The sequence below is a fragment of the Desmodus rotundus genome, chromosome 1 (assembly GCF_022682495.2).
Source record: "Desmodus rotundus isolate HL8 chromosome 1, HLdesRot8A.1, whole genome shotgun sequence".
Classification (NCBI taxonomy): Eukaryota; Metazoa; Chordata; class Mammalia; order Chiroptera; family Phyllostomidae; genus Desmodus; species Desmodus rotundus.
In genome coordinates this window covers 89950643-89971659 of record NC_071387.1, presented here as the reverse complement: position 1 = coordinate 89971659, position 21017 = coordinate 89950643, and the positions used below count along the sequence as shown (strand labels likewise).

General features: G+C 39.8%; 1 protein-coding gene across 3 annotated transcripts in view; it reads right to left on the bottom strand.

The window, feature by feature from the left end:
* METTL9 (methyltransferase 9, His-X-His N1(pi)-histidine) overlaps positions 1-21017 on the bottom strand; it is a 57602-nt gene that overhangs the window by 14046 nt on the left and 22539 nt on the right. For all 3 annotated transcript variants that reach the window (XR_006655454.3, XM_024560380.4, XM_024560379.4), the window contains exons 3-4: positions 12598-12807; positions 8998-9182 (exon numbers count right to left, since the gene is read on the bottom strand). Coding sequence is in view for 2 of the 3 variants with exons in the window: in XM_024560380.4 (XP_024416148.1) it covers positions 8998-9182; positions 12598-12807 (395 nt within the window). In the remaining variant the exon portion in view is untranslated. The remainder of the gene's footprint in view (positions 1-8997; positions 9183-12597; positions 12808-21017) is intronic.

Here is a 21017-nt window from a genome sequence, read left to right as displayed (position 1 = left end):
TCCCCCTTCCACAATCTGCCACCTCACTGGGTCCACCAGCCGCTGCCTTGCTACAAATCCTCTCTGCCCCAGCTGCTTGGCTGCGCCCCTCCTACCAGTCTGGATGAATGTTTCTTCTTTATCTCCTTGGTTGTCGGACTTCCATGCAGTTCGATTTTCTGTCAGTTCTGGTTGTTTTTTGTTTTTAAATTGTTGTTGTCCTTCTTTTGGTTGTGCGAGGAGGCGCAGTGTGTCTACCTACGCCTCCATCTTGGCCGGAAGATCCAATGTTACATTTTTAAAAGCACAGAGGATTCTTGGTTCTTAGCTGCTTCTAATAAATGCTTAGGGATGTGCCAAGCGGAAGATCTCTGTTAATTCTTACGTAATGGTCCATTCTTTCTTCTCTTAGGTTGTATTAGCTTTTTCTCACCATTCCCAGAAAGAATAGGTGTTTTTGTTGTTTGTTTTGTTTTGTCTATGTGCCTCTGCTGTAGCTCCAGAGGTTACTAGGAAAATTTTCTAAAGTGTTTGTTTTAAAATGGTATTAAATGAGGTATATTCTTACTTTAAAAGCTCAGATAGAATTTTTAAATATTTGAAGGTCCCTTTGGAAACGCTTTGCATGGATGAATTAAATCTGTGATCTCCAACCTGTCTAGTCACACATGCCAGGAAAAATGGAAAGAATAGAGGGGAGCATGTAAACTAATTTTATTTGTGTGTGTGTGTACACATACGTTGTATATAAATATAATGTATGTGTGAGCACGTATATGTGTATATATGTGTTAGATACCAAAATAGAAATTGAACAACTGGCATAAAAATAGAGTTGACCCCTGAACAATACAGGAGTCAGGGGCACCAACTCCCTCTACCCCCGAGCAGTCAAAAACACACTTAGAACTTTTGACTCCTCAAAACTTAACTACTAATAGCCTACTCTTGACTGAAAGCCTTACTTTTAACGGTCAATTAACACATATTTTGCATGTTATATATATTATATACTATATTCTTATAATAAAGTAAGCTTAAGAAAACATTATTAAGAAAATCCTAAGAAAGAGAAAATACATTTACAGTGTATTTTCGATTCTTAAAAAAAAAAAAATCTGCATAAAAGTGGACCCATGCAATTCAAACCCATGTTGTTATATGGTCAACTATAATTAGAAATGCTAATATTTTCTTCGTATATCCCAAAATAAATTGTCTTGTGTACTCTCTGGGGTGTGTACCCCCACTTTGAGATTGCTAGCTTGGATGAAATAAAAGAACTACTGAACAGGATGGCAAAAAAGAGTAAGCAGCAACACCATCCAGGTGAATGGAAGTGTTGAATTAGATCACTTACTTCTCATTTCTGAGAAGCATTACATTTTAGTACTTCCAGGGCTGAAAATATACTGTTCTTTGCATAACTAACTGGCAGGCAAAATCTCTTAGATAAACAAGTATTGATATTTCATTAGGAATAAGCCTTACCTACTACAAGCAAGGACTACATTTTAAAGATTGATTTTTAAGCAGAAATTTGGAATACACTTTCCCAAAGAAAGTAGTTATACTCCCTCAGGTCATATATAAGAGTGCCTGATGTGTACATAATGTCCATACTTTTATTCATCCTTCTAGCCAATAATATTTATTGAGCACAATACTATTATTCAAAGGCCTCTGGATACTATCCTTGGGTCCTGCTGAATGTGTCCTTCCCAACTCCACCCCGTCTACTTTCTCATGCTTCTACATATGCTGTTCCCTCTGCCCAGTAAAAGGCTTCACAGAAACAGAACAGCCTGAGTGTCACCTAATACGTGAAACCTTCAGTAATTCCCCCAGAGGTTAATGGGTCTTTCCTAAACCCACAGTACTTGGTCGTATTTTTTATCAGACTATCCTGCCATTGTCTGTTTACGTCTATCTTCTGTACTATTCTGTAAGTATTTTAATGCTAGAAGCACATTTTTCATTTATATCTTTGTATTTCCATTGCCCAGCACTGTCTGGTGCAGAGTAGGCTCTCAAATGCCATCATATGAATGCAACTGAACAATGTTTCTATAGAAAAATAGGTTTTCAGCACTTCAACTGAGATATGAAGCACATTCATTCCCTAGCCACCAGCCCTCACACCCCTATCCATAAGTACCGTTTATTGAATTCCTAACAGTATTAATATTCCTACTTCTGAGTATTCAGAATTTTCACTGGAAAAGATTACGCTATAGCTTTCTGTTTAGATACGAGTTTGCCATGATAATGAAAACAGAATAATACTGAAAGAACTAAGAGGGAAACAGAGACATGGTTCTAGTGTCTATACACCCTTACATGATCACTTAAACCACACACCAAAAGATGGTAACAGGATTTTCAAAATAAGCCATTTCTTTCTCTCTGCTATAAAAGGCTTGAGAGAATCTGAACCTCTGACTAAGGGGCATATAGTTAAGTCTCTTTGGAGTCAAGTCACATAAACTGATGGAAAATGCAAACTTGAAGCTGAAGTTAAAAAGCGGAAAGAAGGCATCAAATTATTATTTTTATTGTTAAAGGAGTTTCACAGGCAGATCTAAAGGACATTAAACTGAAGAACTGACAACAGATATGATCAATAAAGCCACAAATAAAAATAACAGAATAAGATGGGATGAAATAAATCTGATGTGTCAAATACCAGTGCTAAGACGGACACAGCTGGGCTCTATCCATGAGATTATTTAATCCTCACAACATACTTTATGGTAAGTATTATCCCCAATTTTACAGATGAAACACTAAGCTTAATGAGAGGGCCAGGTTAGTAAGGGCTGATCCACCTTTCTTGTACAGGTTGCCCTACAAAGACCAAGCTCTTTCCAGGAAACAGTCCTGCCAGAGACTTGCTTGTATGTAGACTGAGGGAGCTTTTAGACTAACTGTGTCCAATTTAGCCAGAACAATGAGCCTAGAAGAAAGAGAAAGTTGCCAGAGGCTACCTTTCTTTTCTTTTTTAAAGCACAGGCCTCATGGGTATCAGCCTCACTGCTATCACAGGAGAAATCTACTAAAATTCCAAAGAAGAGATAACCACATGTCCTTTAAACTGTTGCAGAGCATAAGAGAAAAAACTTCCAAATTAGTTTTTACAAAGCCAGCAGAACGTTGATATTGAAACATGGCACAAACTATTTCTTCCAAATAAAGACCAGATACAGACCAACTATCATTCATCAATATTAATGCTAATACTTTTATTTAGAATTTTTGTAAAGACAATCTAGTGATGCATTACAAGATTATTCTGTCTAAGCCCAGAACCGCAAGGGTAGATATATATTAGAAAAGTGTTATTTATTTATTAAGTCAAAGGAAAAAAATCAGGATGACCACACCTCCATAGATGTTGAAAATAACCAGTGAAATATTCAATAGTGGTTCCTGATTTTTTAAGCTCTTAAGAAAACAGGATTAAAACAAATATGTATCTCAAGACAAACAATGGCAACATCAAGCGAAAAGATAGTAATTATATTTAAAGTAGAAACAGTTCATTAAAGTCAAATCAAGACAAAAACATCCACTGTTTTTAATGAACATTTTCTAGAATTAACTACCAATTCTAGACCAAAAGAAAATGTCTGAAAATGAAAAGTAGCAAAACCACTTCTAAACACAAGAGAATTAAAAAATTATTGGAAACACTAAGATAATTCAGTAAGACAAAAGATAAAAAACCAACTGCTTGTGTAAGTATACATGGTATTCATTCTACAACATTCATGGTATTCCAATGGAGGACCCACTTGGTGACAACATGAACAAACCTAGAGGACATTATGCTCAGTGAAGGATATAAATACCATGGACTCACTTGTACATGGAATCTAAACAAGCCAAACTCCTAGAACCACACAGAAGAACAATAGTTGTCAGGGGATGGGGTAGGGGAGAAATGGGGAGATGTCAGTCAAACGTCCAGTTTAAGATGAGTAAGTTCTATAGATCTAATGTACAGCAGGGTGACTACACTTAATGATACTGTATAGTATACATGAAATTTCCTAAGGTAACTACATGAGGTAATGTGTTAATTAAACTTGATAGTGAAATCACTTACAAAATGCATACATATATTAAAATCACCATGCTGTGTACCTTAAATATATACAATTTTTATTTGTCAATTATACCTCAATAAAGCTGGGAAAAAATAAAAAATAAAAAATATGATAGAAGAGAAATTTCTACTTAAAGTATCTCACACAAAGAACTGATCCAGTTGGAAGATACATCCTATTATTAACTAGGAAGGCACAATAATCTCTAAATTAAGATATAAACTTAATATAAGGGGAACCAGGTAAGCTAGTGGTAAAGTTGACCTGTTAAATAAATGAGCCGAGAAAAGTCTAAACAGGCACTGACTGAGGGCAAGCAGTGCTATGATATTAAAACACATGGTGAGCTGCAGTAAGTAAAGTCATTTGGTACTGACACACGAAAGATCAATCTTAACAGCACAGAAACACACACACAGGACTTTAGTCTATGATAAAGGTGGCACTTGAAAGCATGGAGGAAAAGATAATGATTCAGTAAATGGTGTTAGGATCACAAGCTAGCAGTTCCAGTCCTGTAACTGTATCCTACAGACAACCTCAACCCTTACTTCCTCCAGGTCTTTGTCACACCCTCTCAGTGATGTCCCTCCCTAAGCATGCCCTTTAAGATTACAGCACTCAAACCCAATCCTCAATTTCAGAAGCCCAGTTTACCACTGTTGTTGTTTATTTCCTACACAACACTTATCACCAATGACATGCCATTTGTTTAATGTCTGTCTTCCTCACTAGAGCATAAGCTCCATGGGGGTAACTGTATGTTTTTTGCTCACTGTATCCCCAGCATGTAGGTACTCAGTAAATACTTTTTAAATGAACGAAACTATTCTGTGGCATAGAGCATTCAGCAGCCAATTCCCTTTTTCTTGCTCTCTCTCTCTCCCCCCCCATCCCCTTTCTCTCTAAAAAAAAATAATAAATCAATAAAATTTTTAAAAAAGAATGCTCATGTCACTACTATTTACAAAGCAAACTGCTAGTGTCTGGAAGGGGCTTCCTGAAGTGATTATGACACACCCCATGGTGTGCAGGTAAATGTTCAGCAACCTGCTCCAAGGAGAGGCTACCTGTGGTGTGTGCCATTTTCCATGGTATAGGCACTTGTACCACAGTCAATTGTAATAATGGCCATGTTTACAACCAGGGCACCAAATTCCCGCCAGTATATCATCCAGCTCCAGCACACCACTGCTTACAGCCCAAGAATGACACAGACACATACAAGGTCCATCTGGAAAAAGTCCAGCCATTGTTAATATAACGAGAACTGTTTGCACAACATCGATGTAAACTGGCTAACAAGGAGAGTGGACTGTAATGCGCATGCGTGAACCACTTCACTGTATTAGTCAGTGGGGGCGGTAGATGTCATTGAGTGAGCATGTGTACTGTGTGGCCGTTTTATTCAAAATGACCGAGCAAATAGAGCAACAGATCTGCATCAAATTTTGTGTTAAGCTTGAGCATTCCTCTGCAGAAACTATTCAGATGATTCAGAAGGCCACAGCTATGGGCAACTGGTGATTGGCAATTTCATCACAACAGCACGCCCACTTACGCATCACATCTTGTGCAGAGTTTTCTGGTGAAACATCAAATCACCCAGGTGATTCAGCCCCCTACAGCCTAGATTTGGTGCCCTGTGACTTCTGGCTTTTCCCAAAAGTACAACCACCTCTGAAAGGGAAGAGATTTCAGGCCATCGATGAGATTCAGGAAAATATGATGGAGCAGCTGATGGTGACTGGGAGAACTGTGTGAGGTCCCAGGGTGCCTACTCTGAAGGGGACTGAGGCATCATTGTCCTATGTACAACGTTTCTTGAATCTTGTATCTTTTTCAATAAATGTCTCTATTTTTTGTATTACACGGCTGGATTCCTTCTGGACAGGCCTTGTGTATGTTGGTTAGGAATAATCTCCTAGATATGTTTAAGTGGCAACAAAAGTATTTATGATGAGCTTTAATTATATAATCCATTTTTCCCTATATATACATATTTATATATGCATAGACTATCTTTGGGGAAATATCCGATAAACCTGAACAAGATTGTAGAACTGGAAAGGATGAGAAACTATTCATTATATACCCTCTTATAAACTTCTGGAACTCTTTTTTATCATGAATTACCTTTTTATGAAAATTACAATTTAAAAAAATTATACATCACTAAATTTTCAGTCTTGCAATATAATTCTCCTTTTCTTGATTACATAATTTTTACTTTTTTTGATGCTTAAGAAAATTCTTGATGGATTTAATAATTCCTAACCAAAATTGGGTTAGTAAACCAAATAAACTGAAATTAGGCACATTTTGCATATATTCCAAATTAACCTAAGTAACAAAATAATTGTAGTTCAAACTTGAGACAAATCAAAAAAATTATAGAATCATTTAATCTACAATTGCTTTTTGTTCAAAAAAAATTAAGCCAAGTGTGCAAAGTACACTCAGCTATCCTTAGAACATCCCAATACTCATGAATGCACACAGCAAGATCACCTTGGACATCCCAGTCCTCACAGTGTCACCTGGAAACCATCGGGGTCTAATCAGTGACTTAGAGAAAGAAAGAAAGCCATAAACAGAGTACCAAGGAGCAGTGCACAAAATGTATAGGTCACTCCAGGTAACCCACAGCAACAAAGCTGCTTGTCTCAGGTGTGCTGTGTCACTGCAGACTCCTTGGACTCAGCAGGCAACTCTGTGTACCCACCATTAAGGAGCTTGTTTTCAGTCCTTACTGGAAACCACCCTCTTTCCAAAGTGACTCCTCAATTTTTAGTGTCAGAAACACAAGGATAAAAATCATGGTCAAACTGATGTTTCTTCCCCTGCTCTTCCACCTCCTACTATGCCAGGAAGTTGCATTAAAGTTCTACCACGTGGTTACCCAACAAGGCACAGGAAACCAAGACCTTACAACCTGATGACTTGTGACTGCAATGCAGAAAGACAGAGCTGAGGCTTGATTATACAAGAATAGCACTGAAATAAGAGTGGGTCACTGAATTATCAAGAAGGACACTTACTGGGTTTTTCACTGTACAACACATATATGATATACAGGGACTCACTCCTAAAGCAGTGTTTTCTTTACCATGACAAACGATTCAACAACAGGAATGTAAAAACGGACATGGGGTAGAGAATATCTGTCTACTCTTTCCACCCTCCTATGCCCAAAGAAATCCCCATTTGACTATCATCAACACATACCTAAAACCATCTGGTAAATGTTAAGACAAGCATTAATTATCAACAGACTAAAACCTGACGGGGGAAAAATAAAGACAAGAAGAAGTGAAGGAGCAAGTGAGTAGAAACACAAATCCATGGCCATAAGCAAACATAAACATTATTCTTTAGGATACAGATTTTCATAGTTAGTCACTAACCACAATGCTTATAAAATATTCATGGATTTCTTAAAAATGCCTGCAAGCAGCCCTGGCAGGGTGGTTCAGTTGGCTGGAGCCTTGTCCCACATACCAAAAGGTTGTGGGTTCAATTCCCAGTCAGGGCACATACCTAGGTTACAGGTTTGATCCCTCATCCAGTCACGTATGGAAGGCAACCAAAAAATGTTTCTCTCTCACACTGATATCTCTGTCTTTCTCTCTCTCCCCCCCAACCCCCATCTTTTTTCCTTTCCTCCCCTCTCTAAAATTCTAAAAATCAATTTAAAAATATATCCTCAGTGAGGATTAGAAAAAAAAATTTTAAATGTCTGCAAGCTCCTAGAGGTTTTTTAAAAACAGATTTTATTGTTTTAAAGATTTTATTTGTTTATTTTTAGAGAAGGGGGAAGGGAAGGAGAAGGAGAGGGAGAGAAACATCCATGCGTGGCTGCCTCTCACAAACCCCCTACTGGGGACCTGGCCTGCAACCCAGCCATTTGCCCTAGACTAGGAATCGAACCAGCGGCCCTTTGGTTTGCAGGCCAGCACTCAATTCACTGAGCTACACCACCCAGGGTAAAAAAATGATTTTAGAGACAGAGAGAGAAAAACATCAATGTGAGAGACTGACATCATTCAGTTGCCTCCTGTACATGCCCCAACCAGGGATGGAATCTGCAACCTTACGGTGTACAGGACAACACTCCAACCGACTGAGCCAACCAACTAGGGCAGCTCATACAGTTTCTGAACCTCAGGCTGAGCTAGGCAGTAAAATTTTTAAAAACTAAAGATTTTAAAATATTAACATGTACTACTTATATAATTAATAATTTTATATTACAGTACAAAACTTACAAAAATGCAAAGAGGCTTAAAGTCAACTTTCAAAATGAACTGAAATGAAAAGCATATTAGCTACAACTATGAGTCAATGTGATACTGCCAGAAGTCAAAGTAAATAAATATGAATAGGAAATCAAACCATTTCCTCTAATATATTCTTCATTCAATATTGCTGAAGAGCAAGTCCACGCAATCACAAAACTAAATGTTATACAAAGAAATGATACCTGCTGGAACACAAAAGGGCAAAATGGATAACAGCATGTATCATTGTGAGAGTCTGGGACAAAAGATGTAAAATACAAAACAGCTATGACATTCAGCAAGTATATATATATAGGTAGATTAAAAAGCATCATTTACTTCTTGACCCATCTTATAAACTAAGAAATAAATGGTGCAAGCTCCATTTAAAAGCACAAAACATGGGCCCATGTTAGGCTTTTCATCTGGAGTGGGCAGAGCCCACTGAGCGCTAATTATTACTAGTCCCTCTAGAGTTCCATAAAACCCACACTGAGATGAACATTCATCAAGTAGGTATTTTCCATGGGCAAACTGTATTCTTTAAAATTCCAGGCTATTCTAAGTAAAAGAATCACAAATAGCAATAAACGCCTATGGTGGGGAAGAGGCTGCATGACCACACTCACCGTTTTCCACGTAGGGATGAAAGGGTAAGACCAGGGCCAGGATGACCCTGCCTCTAGTTGGCTCCAAGACACTTCTGATATCCTTCAACAAAGTCAGGGGCTGATCACAGCGGTCCAGCAAATTCAAGCAGCTGATGACATCATACTGGAACCCTGTATTCTGCCATTCATTTATACCGAGCACTCTGGAAAAATCAGAAGAAACTGGATTGATACAAAACTCCCTTAAAGTCATCTTTAAAAATAACTGAGATGCCAGTCAAGTCTCTTAACTTTGTCTTCTAAATCAAAGTACATTTAAAATCTTCATTTATAATCTATATCTCCAGAAATAAAAAGGGCCACGCAAGAGAAAAGTAACTACCATATTTCTTTAAATTTAGCATTTCACTTATTTCCAAATCTCAAACCATAAATTTTCTTTACAAGAGCTAATCATATGTTTTACAAGTATGGTGACATGGTGATAAAAATTATTATAAAACTAGAGTATCAAATGCTTGAACATCAGTTAATGAACAAAGAGTCATACTTTCTACATTCACTGGAATTTAATCATAAAATATGTATTTATGTTTTCAATTCCTAGGGTCCTTCCTATTTTTAGGAATGGCTAGGGGTAGTTCAGATAATTTCCATTTATAACCTACAACCTTTTGAGCATATGTATTCCTGAGAGAGATATTATTTCATACTCTGGGATCTTCATATCTGAATAATTTTATAGAAGAAAAAGCATAGAACATTCCATTAAAACTGTAAGTTCATGAAGAGCATAGTTTTTTTATTTGCTAATATTGTTATTGTATTAATATGTTTTATTGATTATGCTATTACAGTTATCCCATTTCCCCCCTTTATTCCCCTGCACCCTGTACACCCGCTCCCTCCCGCATTCCTCCCCTTTAGTTCATGTCCATGGGTCATATATATAAGTTCTTTGGCTTCTACATTTCCTATACTATTCCTTCCCTCCCCTGTCTATCTTCTACCTACCATTTATGCTACTTATTCTCTGTACATTTTCCCCCTCTCCCACCACCCACTCCCCCACTAATAACCCTCCATGTGATCTCCATTTCTGTGACTCTGTTCCTGTTCTAGTTGCTTGCTCACTTTGTTTTTGTTTTTGTTTTAGGTTCCATTGTTAATAACTGTGAGTTTGCTGTCATTTTTACTGTTCCTATTTTTTATCTTCTTTTTCTTAGGTAACTCCCTTTAACAATTCACATAATAAGGGCTTGGTGATGATGAACTCCTTTGACTTGACCTTATCTGAGAAGCACTTTATCTGCCCTTCCATTCTAAATGATAGCTTTGCTGGATAGAGCAATCTTGGATGTAGTCCTTGCCTTTCATGACTTGGAATACTTCTTGCCAGTCCCTTCTTGCCTGTAAGGTCTCTTTTGAGAAATCAGCTGACAGTCTATGGGAAGTCCTTTGTAGATAACTGTGTCCTTTTTTCTTGCTGCTTTTCAGATTCTCTCCTTCCATTTAATCTTGGCTAATGTAATTATGATGTGCCTTGGTGTGTTCCTCCTTGGGTCCAGCTTCTTTGGGACTCTCTGAGCTTCCTGGACTTCCTGGAAGTCTATTTCCTTTGCCAGATTGGGGAAGTTCATTATTTGTTCAAATAGGTTTTCCATTTCTTGCTCTTCCTCTTCTCCTTCTGGTACCCCTATAATTTGGATGTTGGAACATTTAAAGATGTCCTGGAGGTTCCTAAGCCTCCCCTCATTTTTTTGAATTCTTGTTTCTTCATTCTGTTTTGGTGGAATGTTTATTTCTTCCTTCCAGTCCAAACCATTGATTTGAGTCCTGGGTTCCTTCCCTTCACTATTGGTTCCCTGTACATTTTCCTTTATTTCACTTAGCATAACCTTCATTTTTCCATCTAATTTGTGACCATATTCAACCAATTCTGTGAGCTTCCTGATTACTAGTGTTTTGAACTTTGCATCTAATAGGCTGGCTACTCTTCATCACTTAGCTGTATTATTTCTGGAGTTTTGATCTGTTCTTTCATTTGGGCCATTTTTTGTTGTCTCCCCGTGCCAGTTCGACAGTAAGGGGTGGAGCCTTAGGTATTCACCAAGGCGGAGCAACCCACCTTGCTGCATTGTAATGTTGTAAGTGGGGGAGGGGTTTGAGAGGGAACAATGCCACTTGCTCCACTCTCTGATGGCTTTCAGTCACTTCCCCTGCTACCCACAATCAAATTGGGCCCTTCTGGTGCTGATTCCCAGATGGGTGGGCTTGTGTACGTTCTAGGACCCTGTTGGTCTCTCCAGTGAACTCTCCTGTGAGGCTGGGAGTTTCTCCTACTGCTGCCTCAACCCCCACTGGTGTTTCCAATCAGAGGGTTGAGGCTTTATTTCCCGGTGCTTGAACTCTGGGTTGTGTGGTCTGTCTTGCTCCCCAGTTCTTCTTCCCAGTTTATCTGCAAGCAAATGTGGGACCACCCAGTTCTCAATCTGCCACCTCGCCAAGTCCATCAGCCGCTGCCTTGCTACGAGTCTTCTCCACCAGGCTGCCCATCTCCACCCCTCCTACTGGTCTGGATGAATGTTTGTTCTTTAACTCCTTGGTTGTTGGACTTCCATACAGTTCAATTTTCTGTCAGTTCTGGTTGTTTTTTATTTTTAAATTTGTGTTGTCCTTCTTTTGGTTGTGCGAGGAGGCACCGTGTGTCTACCTATGCCTCCATCTTGGCAGGAAGTCCCATGAAGAGCATAGTTAACACACCACTCTTAGCCCTCAATCTCTCCCTCTCTCCCCTCACCCTCTCTTTTTCTCAAAGAACATTTCTAGTGCTTTACAGTGTTTTATCCACAGAAAGGGGGAGATTATATATGAGTTATTAAGAGTCTCTGTTAGCCAATTTTATAACTTCTTCACTCCTGTTTAGTTATAGCAATTAGAATGTAGTAGGTGGTGCATGTTGAGATAGATGGGGGAAAAAGAGACAGAAAAAGGATCTCTGTAAACAAGTCTTTGATAATGCTGAGCAGACACTGTAGAGATAACCTCGAAAATGCTAAAAATATCATGAGGCCTGCTCAGGAACATGCAAACACTTTCCTCCCCATACCTACTTTCTAAACACAGATGTTTTTCAAAGTGGGGGAGAGTCAGACTAGGAATTCAGCATTACTTAAGCCACTGTTATAACAAAAGTCAAACATTCCAAGATTTGAAATGGTGAATTAATTTCTAATTGAAGGAATATGTTTCAAGTATTACCACACAGACCCACCAGGATTTTATCAGAGACCATTGCTGCAGTGAAGAGGGATCTTACAAATCACTTAGTTCAACATCATACAGATGTAAGTCTCCTATAACAAGTCCCTATATCTGATCTTCTCTTTCCAAGTTGTCTGCCATCTGCTCTTTTCCTCCCAACAGTCCAGAAAAATACTGCCAAGAAAAGATGATCTGTCTCAATTCTTGCTTAATTGTAATATGGAAAGTTTTCTCTTTTTTAGTTTCTAACCAGGAAAAAGTGCTTCTGATTCATATCCTTTAAATAATACACTCTCAAAAAGAAATACATCTAAAACCAAGAAATATACATCAAACCATGTCTAAAAATTATACCTGTATTTCTTCTTCTGAAGCTGCCATATCATAGTTTCAGACAGCTCAGTGGCATAAATTTCTTCAAAATGAGGGCTCATGATTTTTGTGACTTCTCCATCTCCAGCACCCAAATCAAGAAGTCTATGGGTTTTCCAGTCTGGATTAATTTTAAGCAGTTTCTGAAACTGATCTGGTGAAAACACAAACATTGAGCCTCTTCCTAGCAACCTGAGAAAAAAAAAAGAGGACAAAAATGGAAGAGTCAATATGAGGTAAGCACAGCTCATATACATATACAGGGTGGTTTTGGTAACTCAGCACCAACAGCTTTTTGAACATACAAAATACTCAGTTTACATGATTATGTGATTAAAATACATGTGATATTTTATATGACTTATATGATTAAAAAGTAAAGTTAATAAAACAAGGAAATACCTCCAGATAGCATCATTTATCTTTGAGGTTGCAAGTAATAACCCAAAGAAGTGGGGCAAAAACAAGAATAAAAGATGAAAGAGGAAAAGAATGAGAGGGGAAGGGAAGATTAATAAATGAGAAATGGTGAATGTGAAGAGTTTATCTCAAAATAGGAAGGAAAGATGGAAAGAATAACATAAAACATATTTATCAGATGGTAGACCAACAGAATCAAGCCACAACACTAGCGAGTAACACTAAGCAGAAAAACCAAATATGGGGGGAAAGCCTTTATGAAACTAAACAATGGGTAAGAAAAAAATAGTTTTAGTATAATAGATTTTTAAGAAAGAAAAGAGTGGTCCTTGTGATATCAGCTCATTTACATTAAGAAAGTAGATTCATACTCATATCAATGTATTTGTTACACAATTGGCTAGGTCCTATTATTTCTAAAGATCCTAAAAACACTCAAACAATATCTTCTGGTCAAGATGGAGGAATAGGTAAACAAGGCTTGCCTCCTCACATCAAAATTACAACTAAACTAGAGAACAATCATCATTCAGAACCACCAGAAATCAATTTAAATGGAAGTCATACAACTACAGAATTAAAGAAAAAACCACATCAAGACTGGTAGGAGCGGCAGAGATGTGGAACGAACTGGTCCCACACCCAAGTGTGGCAGATAAAAATCGGGAGAACTATCTTGAAAGTGAGGGGTCCCAGACCCGTCCCAGGCCCATACCAAGCCCCCCCGCCTAGGGTTCCACTGCTGGCAAGAGATGGTGCCGTAATGTCTGAATTTAAAAACCAGCAGGGACTGAGGCTGCGAAAGACAGAAACTTTTGTTTAGAGTCCCAGGCAGTTCCTCTTAAAGGGCCTTCACACAGACTTACTCAGCCTCACTAGCTCTGAGCTCCAGCACAGGGCAGAAGATTGAAAAGCACCAGAAATACTGGGAGGAACTGAATTGTGTTGCATCAGGATCAGAGTTTGGGAGAAGCGTTATCCCAGACAGAGTGCTGACAGAGTCTGTTGTTCCTTTTCTGAGCTCTCCCCCAACAAAGTTGGCAGATGGGTACTACATCTGAGACTTCATCAACCTGGTTCATACTGTTTGCCCAATCCTGGTGATTCCCTGATGCCCACCCCACACAATTTTCAGGCCCACCCAAGCTGTTTCCAGTGGCTTTTCCATACAAATGGCTTGTCTCGGCTCATGCTTCAGATTTGCCTAAATTCTTTAAAACAAGCAACATCTGGTCTCAGTGAGCCCTGTACCTCTTGCTAAATTGTCCCAGGCCTGGCTCTAGCAGCAGCTAGCCTTGGTTCACAGCCTGGCCTCACCTGGGCACCCCCAAGAAACTGGGAAACTTGAAGCCAAAGAATTATTTTGCAACTGACTTTTGGTCCTATGGCAAGTCAGCACCAACACTTGCCACATGCATCTCTAGCCATGTTGCCTATGACTTCGTAACCTCCTTGCTCTGACTTGTTCCTGTGTGAAACTTTGTATAGCTTTTTCAGTGAGTCTAGTTCCTTTTACTCAGGTTTGCTTTCTATAGCCTGTTTTCCCACTTGAACATACGAACAAGTTGTAGCAACTCTACCTAATACATAGAAACAAACACAGGGAAGCTCTCTAAATAAGAAGACAAAGAAATGTGGTCCAAAAGAAACAGAACAAAACTCCAGAAAAAGAACTAAACAAAATGGAGATAAGCAATCTATCAGATGCAGAATTCAAAACACTGGTTATAAGGAAGCTCAAAGAACTTAGTGAGGACCTCAACATCATAAAAAAGATCCAGTCAGAAAAGAAGGGCACACTAATTTAAATAAAGAAGAATCTACAGGGAATGAACAGTAGCACGGATGAAGCCAAGAATCAAATCTCACTAAGCAATCTGGAATATAAGGAGGCAAAAAAAACACCCAATCAGTAGAGCAAAAAGAAAAAAGAATCCAAAAAAATGTGGATAGTGTAAGGAGTTTCTGGGACAACTTCAAGCATAGCAACATTCACATCATGAGGATACTGGAAGGAGAAGAGAACAAGAAACTGAAAACCTATTTGAAAAAATAATGAAAGAAAACTTCCCTAATTTGATGAAGAAAATAGACATACAAGTCCAGGAAGCACAGAGTCCCAAACAAGATGCACCCAAAGAGGCCCACACCAAGACACATCATAATTAAAATGCAAAAACTTAGAGAACTTTAAAAGCAAGAGAAAAGAAGCTAGTTACTACCTACAAGGGAGCTCCCATAAGACGGTCAGCTGATTTCTCAAAAGAAACTTTGCAGACTAGAAGGGATTGGCAAGAAATATTCAAAGTCATGAATAGCAAGGACCTACAACCAAGATTACTCTACCCAGCAAAGTCATCATTTAGAATGGTAGGGCAGATAAAGAGCTTCCCCAACAGGAAAAAGCTAACGGAATTCATTACCACCAAACAAGTATTACATGAAATGATAAAGGGTCTTCTTTAAGAAGAAGAAGAAGATCAAAAATATGAACAATGAAATGGCAATACATACATATTAATAACTGAATATAAAACAAAATAAACAAACTAGCAGAACAGAAAACAGAATCATATATACAGAGAATGTTTCGATGGTTGCCAGATGGGCTAGGGGGATAGGCAAAAAAGGTGAAGGGGTTAAGAAGTACAAATTGGTTGTTATGGAATAGTCGTAGGGATATAAAGTGCAGCGTAGAGAATATAGTAGCCAAGAACTTATTGCACGACCTATGGACATGGACAACAGTGTAAGGATGACTGAGGGAGTGGGAGTATCTGGTTGGAGGGAGGAAATATTGGGACAACTTCAGTAGCACAAATAAAATATATTTTGTTTAAAAACACTCAAACACAGGAATGCCTTTGAAAAACAGAGACTGAGAGGAGTTAAAAAGGAAATCAAAGAGAACCCCTGGAAAAGAAGGTAGAGATCATACAAAGTCTCATGGAAGCATCATGTGGAAATGATTGCACTCCCATTTAGGGCAGGTTTTCTAGCTCTCAAATCCTCGTATGTCTATAGCACAGACCCTCACATTTCTTTAAGTACAGAATGACACAGGGAGCTACTGCTGGATTGGAGCCCTGGAGCTGTGCTGAGCCACAGAAGGCCTTTCTGTACTCCTGAGAGCTTCTGAGAGTTTCCCCCTTCGACCCTGGGAACCATTCTGAAAACCACTGGTCTAGGAAATAGCAGGAAAATCTGCACTGGAGTGTCACTTTCTGGTAATAATCCTAACGTACTATACATTTGTTATACAGGGACTGGAAAGATGTGTGCAACTTGGTGCTCCTGATAAGACCAGTTTCAGGAAAAAATTTAAACTATGGAGTTCATATAACAAACTTCCCCACCCCTTTGCCCACTAATGAATGCCATAGGAGAGTTTAACCAAATCTAATAATATATTAACAGTAAATCTTCCACCTCAGAGAAATGCTAAAAAGGGGGGTTGGGAGACTCAGAGGGGAAACATGATGCAGTCCATAACAACTGCTAACCAGAGAAAATTCTATCTTGGAAAGACAAATTGTTCTCAAGCCACACTTGTTCGTATGTTCAAGTGGGAAAACAGGCTATAGAAAGCAAACCTGAGTAAAAGGAACTAGACTCACTGAAAAAGCTATACAAAGTTTCACACAGGAACAAGTCAGAGCAAGGAGGTTACGAAGTCATAGGCAACATGGCTAGAGATGCATGTGGCAAGTATTGGTGCTGACTTGCCACAGGACCAAAAGTCAGTTTCAAAATAATTCTTTGGCTTCAAGTTTTCCAGTTATAAAATAACATGCTTCCCTAGCCATCTCCTTGGGATGTAACAAACCTTGACAGGGTCATCATAAAATTCTAGAGCCAGAGGTCATCTGAGGTCAGAGCTCAGGAGGTCATCTCACTGGTCTACATCTAAAGGCACCAGAAAGAGAAGCACTGTCCTTCTTCCAAAGAGCTCTACAAAAAGATTTAAACGGTCGAAAAATAAATCAAAATTCATTGAGCCCAGTGTTTCTCAGCCAAGACCAACTTTGTCCTCTAAAAGTCATTGGTAGTAGGTGGAAGAGCATGGGGTGGTCACAATGACTTAGTACACAAGACCAGAGAAGTCAGACTTCCTGCAATGTGTGGGAAAGTCCCACACAATGAAGAACTATCCCACTTAAAATACTAATAAGACACTGACCTACCTCAATACAAAGTTTCTAGCAAACACATACCATGGAGAGGTCTGACTCTGTAATTTGTCTTTAATTGCCAAAGTTAGTGATGTCCATGTGATTTTTTTTAAATATATTTATTGATTATGCTATTACAGTTGTCCCATTTCCCCCCCACACTCCACTCCATCCTGCCTACCCCCTCCTTCCCACATTCCTCCCCTACAGTTCATGTCCATGGGTCATACTTATAATTTCTTTGGCTTCTACATTTCCTACGCTATTCTTACCCTCCCCCTGTCTATTTTCCACCTATCATCTATGCTACTTATTCTCTGTACCTTTCCCCCCTCTCCCCCTCCCACTCCCCTATTGACAACCCTCATGTGATCTCCAACTCTATGGTTCAGTTCCTGTTCTAGTTGTTTGCCTAGTTTGCTCTCGTTTTTGTTTTAGGTGTGGTCGTTAATAACTGTGAGTTTGCTGTCATTTTTACTGTTCCTATTTTTGATCTTCTTTTTCTTAGGTAACTCCCTTTAACATTTCATATAATAAGGGCTTGGTGATGATGAACTTCTTTAACTTGACCTTATCTGAAAAGCACTTTGTCTTCCCTTCCATTCTAAGTGATAGCTTTGCTGGATACAGTAATCTTGGATGTAGGTCCTTGTGTTTAATCTTGGGTAATGTAATTATGATGTGCCTTGGTGTGTTCCTCCTTGGGTCCAGCTTCTTTGGGACTCTCTGAGCTTCCTGGACTTCCTGGAAGTCTATTTCCTTTGCCAGATTAGGGAAGTTCTCCTTCATTATTTGTTCAAATAAGTTTTCAATTTGTTGTTCTTCCTCTTCTCCTTCTGGCACCCCTATAATTCGGATGTTGGAACGTTTCAAGGTGTCCTGGAGGTTCCTTAGCCTCTCCTCATTTTTCCAAGTTCTTGTTTCTTTATTCTTTTCTGGTTGGATGTTTCTTTCTTCCTTCTGGTCCACACCATTGATTTGAGTCCCAGTTTCCTTCTCATCACTATTGGTTCCCTGTACATTTTCCTTTGTTTCTCTTAGCATAGGCTTCATTTTTTCATCTGTTTTTCGACCAAATTCAACCAATTCTGTGAGCATCTTGATAACTAGTGTTTTGAACTGTGCATCCGATAGGTTGGCTATCTCTTCCTCGCTTAGTTGTATTTTTTCTGGAGCTTTGAAGTGTTCTGTCATTTGGGCCATTTTTTTGGGGGGGGGGTCTTGGCGCGTCTGTTACTTTAAGGGGCGGAGCCTTAGGTGTTCACCAGGGCGGGGTAATGCTAGTTGCTGTGCTGTGATGCTGTACATGGGGGAGGGGCCAAGTAGGAGCAATGGCGCCGGCCTCACTCTCCTCCAGCTTTCAATCTTTCACTCCGGTACCCACAATCAAACTGGGCCCCTCTGGTGCTGGTTCCCAAGTGGGTGGGCCTGTGCACACTCTAGGCCCCTGTGGGTCTCTCCAACAACCTCTCCTGTGAGGCTGGAAGTCTCTCCTGCTGCCGCCCCAACCCCCAGGGGCGCTTTCAATCAGAGGTTTGAGGCTTTATTTCCCCCGTGCTGGAGCCCTGGGTTGCGAGGTCTGCTTCGCTCCCCGCCGTTCCTCTGGTTTATCTGTGCGCAAATGTGGTGCCGCAGGGTGCTACCCGCCTCTCTGCCTGTCCCGTTCTCCGCCACTCTGAGTCCGGCCCTCTGGGTTTATCTGTGCGAATGTGGGGCCGCAGGGTCTGCTAGTGCTCGGACTGCCTGCGCCATTTGTCCCACACTCCGCCAGTCTCAGTCCCACCACAGCCACGCGAGTCCTCTCCACCCCGGTGCCCGTCTCCGCCCCTCCTACCGGTCTGGATGAATGTTTATTTTCTATTTCCTTGGTGCCGGTCCCCCTTGGCGTTCGATTCTCTGTCAGTTCTGGTTGTGGGAGGAGGTGCAGTGTGTCTACCTACGCTGCCATCTTGGTTCTCCCATGTGATTTTTTTTCAAGTGTTGAATAACCATCCTAGATTCTCTGGCCATAATCTAAGTTCTTTCCAGATTCAGAGTCTGTAGAGCAGGTATGCCTCCTTAAAATATCTTTCTTATAAAATAAATGCCAAAACACCTATCAAGTATGTCCTTACTTAGCTTTTCCCTTCGGTCACAAAGGAAGTCTAATAAGCATCTTACCGTCTTACTTCAAGAAGATGCCATGGTAATTATATCTATAAAAGACACTCATTCACGGTAACAATCTATCACTGCCAATGGGCTCAAAAGTAAGCTTTCAGCTGAGAATAAGGACACAGGGCAAGAGTTGTTTTTGGTTTTGTTGGGTGGGGGAGGTGGAGAGGGGATGAAGGTTAAAAAAAAAAAGGTGGAGAGCTATAGACAAGGAAAGCCAAAAGGGATTTATTAATTGTACTGCCTCTCTTTGACCAAACTGAAATTCCCCAGCAGCGAGTTTTAACCAGGGTCCAATGGGGTAAAGATAGGGGCAAGTAGCTCAGAGTTTGAAATCTCCCCAAATTTTATGCAAAATGTTAAACGTAAGGACCATGAAGAAAGGATTCCTACCTTTTATTGCTTTCAAAGAGGTATAGAGCCCCCAAAAAGGTTAAAAATCATTGCTACGGTGACTTGTCTGCTTTTCAATGAAAAAATAAATTGAATAGAGCAGAAATTCAATGCAGCCAATTTTAGAAACAAATGTCAGACCAACTTATATAAATTCAACTACCAATACAAAAATAACAACTGTTTGCTGGAGCAAACTTCAGCCAATTTCACATAAGCAATGAAAAAATCAAGTAAGAAATCTTGAGAAATGGCTCAAGGTGCTGGAAAATATATGTGAGGAACAGATGACAAACTGGGGATACAGACGTTCACTGTATCCCCCAAACCAGTGGCTTTTAGTGTTCCAACAGGCTTGTAAAGCACTGAGCCCTGCTGCTTTCCTCTTTGGCATTCTGGATTCTTGGGCCTTGGGATGTTTGAAAATGTGGCCAAGAGATAAAAAACAGTCCTAGAGCTTTTTCCATAGATTTTAACAAGAGAACTACTCTACGAACAAAGAATTCCATGGTAAGTTTATAAAAGTCTGGTGAGCCTAAACATCAAAGAACAGATACAGGAGTCTTCACTCTAAACAAGCCATTACCCACTGCTGGGTTGAAATAGATCCCCCCAAAACTTGCTCCTGGGACATGTGCTTAAGGCTAAGACCTTACTCCTCAGCCTATCTCTGTTAAGGTTTTGGGTCAAATATCTTGCTACTTCCTCTGCTAAATCATCAGCAGCAACAGTATCACCTGTTTAAAATGCAGAATCTCAGGCCCCACCCTAAACCCACTGACTCTGAATCTGTATTTTAACCATATCCTCAGGTGATTCCTACAGACATCAAAGTTGGGAAGCACCGCTCTAGGTACTTCCCATCAGAGAAATGCAGACTAAGACTAATGAGGGTATGTATCAAGTTATGGTGAACTTAAAAAGCCTAAGCACAGATAGCTAAGACACTGGATCTACCACCAAGGATTTCCTCTAGCACGGGGGTGTCAAAATCATTTTCACCAGGGAGGGGGGCCACATCAGCCTCAAGGTTGCCTTCAAAGGGCCAAATGTAATTTTAGGACTGTATAAATGTAACTACTCCTTAACAGTTAAGAGATAGCTCGGCACTGCTGCCAGGTAGAAACAAGGTGCCAGGCCGGATAAAACAAGGTGGAGGGCCAGATTCAGCCCACACGCTTTGTGTTAGCCAGCTGTGCTCTAGCAGAAGTGTTGTCACTGCCGAGGTGGTCAACATCCTGAACAAGATTTCTTTTCTTTTAC